The 9,897-nt window shown below is 43.9% G+C and overlaps 2 protein-coding genes across 2 annotated transcripts in view; one reads left to right on the forward strand and one right to left on the reverse strand.

The window, feature by feature from the left end:
- Positions 1–9,176, forward strand: part of IGSF22 (immunoglobulin superfamily member 22) — a 28,705-nt gene extending 19,529 nt beyond the window's left edge. The window contains 12 exon segments of the mRNA XM_067295343.1: positions 833–962; positions 1,441–1,448; positions 1,551–1,597; positions 2,038–2,170; positions 2,173–2,229; positions 3,130–3,229; positions 3,231–3,424; positions 4,088–4,090; positions 5,524–5,576; positions 5,579–5,753; positions 5,756–5,845; positions 8,529–9,176. Of these exon segments, the coding sequence (XP_067151444.1) occupies positions 833–962; positions 1,441–1,448; positions 1,551–1,597; positions 2,038–2,170; positions 2,173–2,229; positions 3,130–3,229; positions 3,231–3,424; positions 4,088–4,090; positions 5,524–5,576; positions 5,579–5,753; positions 5,756–5,845; positions 8,529–8,596 (1,058 nt within the window). The 3' untranslated portion in view covers positions 8,597–9,176.
- Positions 9,177–9,197: 21 nt separating this feature from the next.
- TMEM86A (transmembrane protein 86A) overlaps positions 9,198–9,897 on the reverse strand; it is a 30,508-nt gene continuing 29,808 nt past the window's right edge. The window contains exon 4 of the mRNA XM_067296035.1: positions 9,198–9,277. The gene's annotated coding sequence lies outside the window, so the exon portion shown is untranslated. The remainder of the gene's footprint in view (positions 9,278–9,897) is intronic.

Raw genomic sequence — 9,897 nt, forward strand, 5'->3', positions numbered from 1 at the left:
TTTATGTCTTGGATGCTGCCAGGTGACAAAGCATGGTGCTGACTGCCCTAAGTAGCAGTAGATCAGTTCATGAGTGTGCTATGTAACACCAATTTCTATAGGGTAGAAGGACATTCAGGCTTGTCTAAGGAAATCTCAGAAGACAGCACTCATGTGACCGATACAAAAAGCAGTTGTTTCGCTTCCCATTTTGGAGCTACAAACCAGTCCGTGCAACAGACCTCTTTGTTACCACATCTCCAAACAAACAGAAACACCAGAAAAAAAGAGAAACACCAAACAAATCCTAGAGAGACTGCAGGCTCCAAACGAACTTCTCTGGTGTGCAATGGCATCAGGCAGTGCTGTACTCAATATGGTAAGTTTCATAGGAAATAAACATAATATGAAATTGCTTATGGCAGAAGGTGGACAGTAATCCTAAAATCAGCTGATGAGGCATTAAAGTTGCCCATTCTAATTCTTTTTCTTTGTTCTCCTTCGCTTTTTATATGAACAATTTTTAAGTGTTCTTGTTTCACCACCTTCCTCACCAGCAGTTGGGTTGACTAGGTGCTCGCCACTAAGCTATTGATTGCTGAGGCATGAATGTTTCTCTTCTGATGGTACAGCTACTAGCAAAAGGACTGGTGGGGTGGTTGTCAGCCCACTGCAACCCTTACACTAACTGCCTTCTGCTGAAACAGTTCCAGAGTTTCTTCCAGTCTCAGTCATTTACTTCTCCAGGCTTGACTCAAGAGGCAGACTAAAGAAGAATGGCTTCGCTTTTCTGTGTGCTCTCTAATTTTGGGTTTTTTTCACCTCTCTTTCTGTCTTGTGTTTTTCTTTTAGCCTCTTCCTAGGTTTGATCTGACTGCAAGTCTAAAGAGCCACATGGTGGTTTGTGCTGGCACAGCACTATGCATTCATATATCTTTGTCCATGAGCATCTCTGTGTTGTGTCCTGTCACAGGAGAAATCCTGCATTTATGATTTTCTTGGGATCCAGGTGCAATACTACAGGCTAGGGAGGCTGTGATGTCCTTTAGCCTTTTTCACATGAGTTGTCACTTTGTTTTAAAAGAAGTTGGCTATGGGGAAAAAAAACATTAGTGCTTTAGATTCATGAAGTCCCACATAACTGCTCACTATCTTTAGAGCTAGATTTTTTTGTAAGCATCCCTAGTGGTTGTTAGGATGGAGGGATTTCTGTGAATGCATGTTTGTCAGCTGCACGATGCAGCCCTCTGCAGGCTGGAGCAAGTGTTCAGCAAACTGCAAAACATGGGGGGAGCTCTCCGGTTTATCCCAAGAAGCAGAATTTTACAAGCATAGTTCCTGCTAACTGAAGTGGAATCATTCCTGATTTACCCTTGAGTGATCCAGGGAGCAGTTAGGCTGTAAAAGGAAAGCTTGAGGTCCTGATGCAGTCCTTTCTGAGATGCAGTCTCTGTTAACAAGGATGTTGAGTTTGTCTCTGTAGAGACTAAGGACAATTTGTGATTTCCGTTTTTTAAGGTCCTCACCATAAGCCTAGACTTCCACAAGAGCAAAATCAACTCCAGTGTAAGAATGTATCCCCACATCTCTTTTCTCCTCTCCATTTCTTTTGGAAAAGGTAAGTTTCCAATGCATCAAACTTCTTGGCACTCTCAGTTTAAACTGTACAAGTTTAGCTCTACCACACCAGTCATTTTTCCTCAGCTTTCAAGATGATCAAACTGATGAACTGTAGCATAAGTTTATGTGGCATCTCCCAGCCAGTCCAGCACAGTGCACTTTGCTGGAGACAAAGCCTGTGTGCCATTGCCCAGTAGCTGCCAAGCTGGCCTGACATTGCCTTTATAGCTTGAAGAAGTCTCTAGGAGTGGCGTCCTTGAAATATTTCTCTGCTATCAGGGTGATCATGTACAAGGTGCTTCTGCAGACAAAGGTGTTCTTTCTGTGCTCAAAGACATGGTGGTCTTCACAGTCTATCTTCATGGTTTTCATGGTCTGTTTCTGTTGCCACCCAGGCCAGCAAGCAGAATGTTATAGTTACATGTTTGTCTTGGGCAGGGCTCCCGACCACCAAGAGTGACCTGGCAAAAAGATGGCATAGCAACAAAAGGGAGAGAGATCATCACAAAGGGCAAGAACCACTTCCAGTTCCTTATCCATAGCACCAAACGATTTGATTTTGACCTGTACCGTTCACCCTCAAGAATGGTTACGGAGAAGCTCATTACAGCATTTAAGTGCAAGTTGCAGATACAGTATAGAGCAAACCTGAGCCTTCTCAGTCACCCCAGGTGCAGACAGGAGCTACTCAGCTGTTGGAAATCTCACACAATTTCTACATCAATAGTGGGCTTCGGAAGGTTGGTTTTTCTTGAAGAAGGAACAACTCCATACACGCGCACACCATATCCAAAAGAAGCCACAGGAACAATCTGAAATTTATGTTTCAAGTCGGTAGAGAATGACTCCTTCGTCAGAAAGGATTTTCCTACCTCTTGTCACTGGATTTCCCAACTCCATCCTTTGTGCTAGCTCAAAGCCAGAGCCAGATAGCTGAGCCAAGCAGGGGAGCAGCATGGTTCAGACCTGAGGGATAAGGAAAGTACTGCTGGGGCTTTCCTCACTGTGTCCAATACAGACAGGAAGGGTGAAGCAATTACTGCTCCAAACATCCCCAACTGCTGCCTTGTTTCTCATCCCACATTTGACTGGGCACATCACCATAAGAATACTAAATGTGTCTGTCCCCTCAGCAGCCTGGTGACCTCATTTCCTTTGCAATTGGGTCTGTAACAGCCAAGTAGAGGCAGGCTACCTTGCTCCTTAGAGAGACTCTTATTACTGTACTGATCTGCTGGAAGTTAGAGACCTTTGCTGTGTATTTTGTATGTGTCATCTCTTCACAGAGAGAGTGCTCTTCAAAATTAACAGCCTTATTTTTTCATCAGAAGGGAATTTCACACACAAAGAAAACTGTTCTTCAGGTTTCTCAGGTTAGAAAAAAAAAATCAAGGGAAAGAGTACTTTACAAGACACACAAGGACTTGGGAAGGGCAGAGCTGAAGCGAAAAATATTGACCCCTAGAAAATGACAGAGGGAAGGTCCCAAACAGAAGAAACCAATACTTAAACATGCTTATTAATTCTTAAATTTTCTGTGACCAACCACTAATCTGCAGCTGGTTGAGGAAGTCCCAAACACCATGACCCTAAAATGAAATCACAGCCTAGATGTAGAAGATGAGCAGACTTTACGTTATCCTGAAATGTGGTGTTAGTATTGCCATGTGGTTTACAGCTTCAGAAGAGGTCTACAGCAATAAATACACTGTCACAGGCCTGCTCCCAGGGATGAAATACTTCTTCTGAGTCATTACCCGCAATGACACTGGGGACAGCAATGCTCTGGATTCAGAGAAGCCATGGTACATCTCCAAAGACAAAGGTAAGCATGAAAAGACATGCCAGTACTGGAGGAAGAAGGGTGCTCCTATACACAAAGCCATGGACTAAGGTCAGATTTCCTCTGTGGCCTTGGGCACATCACTGAACTATTCTGCAGCACAGTTGCCTGCCTGGGGAACGGACACAAATGGACATCCTGTCCATTTGGTGGGAATCTCTTCAGGACCTGGCTGCCTTTTACTGTGTATATGTGCAGCACATTATGTAGTGGTTCATACAGATGTTGTTTATGTTCAATTTCAAGACAGTAGGGGCCATCCATGTGCAGAGAGGGTGATGTTATATCTTGACATAACAGAACACTGGCTTTATGAGTCATTTGTCTTGTAGCTTGTTTCTAGTCTGACTGGGAATTGTTTACAAAATGAAGAGCAGAAAAATCTGTCAGGTATAGGAGATTCTTTGTGACAGTCCTTCTGAGCCATAAGCTGTGAATGTCCCTAAAAGCACATTAGATTAAACTTTCAGTGGTCATCCCATCAGGTAAGTGTCTTGTCCTTCTTTGTCCAGTTGCTCCCTGCTCAGCCTAGTCAATAATAAGGATGTCTCATTAGAAGCAATCCCAAAGAAAACTGAATAAGCCCCAGGTCATCAAATCAAAACTTCCACCCAGTTTGCCAGTTTGGGGCAAATAAGACTCCAGTTCGTCTGAGTAGTTAGATCCAAACCAAATTTTTCCGCTTGGCCTATACCTGTTTTAATGAAACAGTAATATAAAACAGTCAGACTATATGTTAACATATTAACAGATTATGCACGTATTTCCCCAGAAGCCTATCCACATGCTGGTACAAGTCTTCTAATCCCATTAATAAGAGTAATAGGTGATACATTTAAAAAAAAAAAAAAAAAGAGTAATAAACTAAAAAGTAATCAGGTATCAGACGGATGGCTTAGAGCCATATTTGTGTTTAACAATCAGCCTTTCTTGATCCCTCTACCTAGGTGTGTTACTTCTGTTATGTGTGCTGGCAAGAAAGAGCACTTCCAGTGTCTTCCAGACTTTAGTCATGTTCATGTGGAGACACTCTAAGCTGGGAGCTTTTCAAGTTTGAAGTAATTTCAGGAACTTCTGTGTTGTAAGCCTGTATAAAACCGTAGTGAACAGCAGGAAAAGCTAGGTTGTCTGTGTGTTGTGGTACAGTCCCTTGATAACAACCTGTGCGTCTTCAGGCAGGACACAAGCAGACGTGAACTGGTTACCTGTTCTTCATTCTAAATGGCAAGTCACAAGATTTATTTGCACAACCTTGGGAGATGGTGAGGAGAAAAAACCTCTGAAGGGTAAGAAGGGTATACAGCTATTTTCTGAGAATGAGGTCTCAATGGAGGGTTTGCCCTACAGTGCTACATTCAGGATCCAGGGGATTTACCTGATGATATCCTATGCCAATGCAAGAGGAGACAGAGACTTGCGAAAATGTCTGTAAATAGATGGTGAAAAATGTAACGCTGTTTTGGAGTGGACACTGGAAAAACTGCTTGTGCAGTTCCCCATCATTCCCCCATAGCATTCTGTAGGCTATTAATGCCTCAGAGCAACCCCAGCAGAGCAATATCCCTTCCTTTCCAAGATCACCTGCTTTGGTTTATAATTGGGTGTAATTTAATCACACATTTCTAAAGCACCTTGAGAGCCAAATATCCCAAAGCACTTTGCAGTTTAATGGCATTAGCAAGAGAAAGCATCAATGTATCCCTGTGGAGCAAAAACCCAACACCTTATTTACAGACTGAGGAACAAAGAAATTAATTGCTTGCCTGCAGCTGCATAGCAAGTTAATGAAAGAATGAGATTTCTGACTCCTTCTTCTCATGCTTTTCAGTTTGCATTTGTTTACCTGAGGGATAGGTACGCTGGTCAGATGCTGAGATTAATGCAGTGTTGCTTACTCCTTCTTCCTTTGTGAGTTTTCCATGGTGTGAAAAAAGGCCCAGGGCATGAACTGTCATACCCAGGTTCTTCAGATCTGTACTAGTGCAGGAAAAGACTCCCTGTCCTGTTGGGGCTGGCAGTGTACATGGGTCAGACACTTCTACAGTGCAAAGCAGTCCATATTGACTCTGTGTCCTTGGCAGAGCGTTTTGGTTTCAAGATGAATGGGTATCCCCAAGAGGGCTGGCTCCATGCCCCCCCCACTTCATCACTCCACTGAAGAACCACAGCACGAGCCACGGCAACAACTGCACCATGAGCTGTGCTTTCGTCGGCAACCCCTGCACAACAGCGACCCTATACAAGGGCAATGTTAACATCACGGTCAACTCCAAGTTGTGGTACAACCCAACAAGCTGCGTCTGCACACTCATAATCCCACCTGCAGTTCCAAGGACAGCAGTGAATACACCATCACCATTGAGAACAAGCTAGGAAAAGAGAAATGCAGCTACAGTCTATATGGTAAGTCAGATTGGCAGCTGCTGTGCTTCCCAGGGGGTGATTTTCTGCAGGTTGGATAGCTCTAAATTTCAGGTCTATGAGTATGGTTTACATCCTGCTATTTTCCAATACAGGCACGCTTACCAGGCTGGCCTTGTGGACCGTACTTCTCTGGGCCAGTTTGGCTCTCATACCTGCCCAAAGAGGAAGCAGTTGTTCAGTCCATAAGTACTGCAGCTGGAGCTGCAAGGGCCACAGTTTGTAGGAACTTGTTTCCATATCTGAAAACAGGCCTTACTCTTGACTTTGTTTTCCCCTGAAGTCACTGAGACTTGCCTTAAGTTGCCTGAAAGCAGAATCAGTTCCCTTAAAATGGTGTATTTTGGCTAGCAAGTCTCAAGAATCCCCCTAGATGGCTCATGAGCAAATACGGCCATTTCTCAGTCTCTAACCAGGTTTGCCCTGCACCCATGGCAACCTAGCACCTTCAGGCAGTCAACTGATGTATTCTGACAACAGCTTTGTGCTTTTTTCATATATACTGCAGACACTTCGCTATGTAAATCTGTTCTCTTCCTTTGTGAAATAGGATTTTGCCAACATTGTATGAACAGTCATAAAAATTTCCAAGACACAAAAAGGGGGGGAGGGGGATCAGACTTGCATATTCTTCCTCACCCCGCCTTTTTTCCATGCCAGAAACTCCCATATGGTGGGTTTAAATCAGGCTGTAACACAGTAGCCTGGTTCCAACTGGCTTGGATTGGTCCTGTAATGTGGACAAGACACATGGTCTCCCCACATCATGATTCCCAAACTTAAAACTTGTGGATTGGTCTTGTGATACATATGGCAGTGCTTTGAAAATCTGCTGTGTCCTGAGAGTTGCAGCAGCCCCTGGTAAGCTCACCCTACTTAAAACTAACCAGGAAGCCATCAAGGTTAAACATTTCAGAGGGAGAATTCTCCATCCTTTTGTCTGATGTGAAACTGAAGTGTTTTCCCCCATTTTCCCTTTCTCTAAGCGCAGACTTTGGTGCCTCAGGGCCTGTTGTTGTTCTCTTAAAGGAAACAAAAGAGACATCCTGCCAGGCACAGCTTGAAATGAAACTGATACAGCACCAATAATGAGGGGCTATATTTGGAAGGATCTTTTAAGGTTATTTTTGTCTGTGATCATTGCTTCTGCTGACAACTGCTGAGGCCACTGCTCTGGAGGGTTCAGTTCTTTCTGCCACAGCAGCTAATGCAGAAGTAGTTCAGTGTAGGTCAGTGGAGGGAAAGGATGTGCACACCAAGCCTCCTGCTCTAATGTTCAAGAAGTCTCGTCTGTGTGTAGGATATACTCATGGCACTTTTTTAACTGAAGCTAGCCATCACTGATGTAGAACACCAATTCATTACTAGTTTTTAAGACTACTTGGTATTATTTGGTCTCACACTTCCTATGCTCCCTGCCACGCTCCTCCCTGAAGCTGCAATTTAAAACCAGGGCTAACAGCTGGAGCAGTTTCTTAGTGTCTAAAACCAAAGGGAGCTTTCCCTGGCCTGGTGCCGCTGTGCTCTTTCCCAGCCAGGCTTTCACAAGAGGAATCGTGGCAGTCCTGCTGCCTAGGCACTGCCTCAGCCCCCAGGCTCAGGCAGGGTAGGTGACTCCTTAGGCAGGAGAACAACTTTCTATCCCCTTGGAGATCTGATTGCTGGGTAGGACTTATCTTCTGCCTTCCCACACAGAGCTTGTTGAGGTGAGGGATGTTGCAGTAAGAGTAAACTTTATTCAAAGCTATTCAAAATAGCCTGTTCCTAAGCAGTGGTGGCTAAGGAGTAAGGGTTGCAGAAATACTATGTGGGTGAGCTGCTAATTTGTATTCAGATTCCTTAATAGGCCCTTAGGGTGCCTGTTAGCAATCAGAGCCTGTTTCTGGGTCTGCCTGAGGCTCCTCCTTGCCTTGATTTCTGGGCAGGCTCTAGAGGAGGGTCTCTCTGCAGCTGTGGGGGTACTTGCAACTGAGTGAGGTGGGGAGAAAAGATGTAGCAAAAGGAAAAGAGGTATCATAAAACTGATTTTAGGAGATGAGAGTTTTGCTTCAAATTGAGCTTAGTCATGGGTTTTCTGTAGATTTGAGGAATTATGTGCAAATGTACTAATTCTGAATAGCTGTGCAGGAGTCTCAGCTGCTGATTTTTATACTTACTCCATAGGAGCTAGACCTCTGTTTCTCAAAAGTCTGTCTCCTCTTCTCTTAAGGTATCCTATGCTGTCTCTTCCCCTCATGGAAGAACACTCAAATTCCTCTGTTTAGCCATGTTTTCAGTTTTACTCCTTCTGTCAATATTTGCAAAAACAAATAGGGCATGTCTCCACATCTGTGAACCATAGCAGCATCCTCCCTGCTGTTTTAGCTCAGAAGGGATGAATCTCATTTTCCTTATGCTTAGAGGTGGCACGGTGCAGAGGACACAAAGCCTGTTAGACCCAGACTGACTTGTTCAGAACAGTAATGAACTGAACAAGGGAAATGAGAATAAAAATGGGAACTCCCAAAACTTGAGTGCTCATTTCCTATGAAAACTGACCAGACAGCGCTCTTCCTTTATACGATGAACTATAAAGTATTTTAGGCAGCACTTTCTAAGAGTTAAACTAAGAACACAGGGTTGATGGCAGTGACACTTCTCTTCCCCCCCCTCCACCCCCCTTGAGAAAAAGATGATAAAAGGCTCCTGGACACAGTGACAGAAAGTTTGCAGAAGTCAAAACACATGATGTAATTAGTAGAACAGGCTCTGCCTGGTTCAACACGCAGAACAGCATCAGTGTGTCTGTGTAATTTGACTTCACTTGCATGGCTCAAAATGACCCTACCCTTGGTTTCTGTAATAGGCAGTTAAACTAGATGGTGAAGTGCGGGGCTTCTGCTAAGCAGGGACAGTTCTGATGTTTCAGTACTTCCTCCCTCTAAGTGGTTTCAAACACCATTTTGCATGTGAAAGGTGGTATTTCTGCAAATGTATATTAACAATAAAAGGAGGCAAAGGTTGCTGTTCTCTCTTTTATATCAGTTTGCTTCTGCACTGTTAAGTGAGAATCCTGTTTCTGAGATCAGGAGAAGAGCTAGATTCTGCCTCATTTGCCATGTCCCCGATAGCCCAACAGGACCTCCATGATTATCTAGGCTTCATTGTTGCAGATTGTATATAAACATACAGGAAGCCATAATCTGAAGTACTTGCATCCTTGCAATACCAAGAAAGTAAATACTGTTCTCCAAGGCTTTGCAAATGAGGGAGTCACTGTGTGAAAGAGCTGGTCATAGAATACAAAACTTCTGAGATCCAGAAGGGCCCAGTAACTTCATCGCTGATGGTCAAGGCCAGATAAGGAATTACAGAATGTCTGAACTGCTGAAGGATCTTGACTTTTTCTTTGATGCTGATGTGACTCCTGGGAACCTGTTGTAGAATAAGAGCATGGTAGCAACCAATCACACACAGAGAATTATTTTGGCACCTTTGTTCCATCTGTAGCTAGAAAGGAGGAGTGAGGAAATGGGATGTTCCTCCCAGTAGACCTCTAAGTTATTGAAAGAAAATGTTAAAGACAGAATTAAAGAAGTGGGAAGGAAACACTTGCTTTTCCCTGTTATGATCTCTCTGGGCTGCTTTGAGAACAGTTTGGTAGTATTCCTGCCTGGTACTGCTTCATTTTCACATCAGGAACCACTCCACTTGGGAAGGGGAGTAAGGAGGAATCTGTGCTAAGCTTGTGAGCAGATCCATTTAATGAACTAGGAGCTCTTACACACTCTGAACTTCTATGCAATAAATCCTTGAAACCTGTTCCACTAGTGACAGATGCCCTAGTTCAGGATTAATGAAACCAAATAGCTGTGCCACTGCATCAAACACAGCTGAAGATTCTTGCATCAGATCCTCAACCAGAGAAAAATGTCAATGCTACCCCGCTTTTCCCCCCCTGAAGATTTTGCTGGTGGGAAGGATGGAGAGGAACTCAGCCATTTGTCTGGGGTTTCTGGGCAGCAACCAGCCTTTTCAGAGCAATCCTTTGAAGC

The sequence above is a fragment of the Apteryx mantelli genome, chromosome 4, assembly GCF_036417845.1.
Source record: "Apteryx mantelli isolate bAptMan1 chromosome 4, bAptMan1.hap1, whole genome shotgun sequence".
In the NCBI taxonomy this organism is placed as follows: Eukaryota; Metazoa; Chordata; class Aves; order Apterygiformes; family Apterygidae; genus Apteryx; species Apteryx mantelli.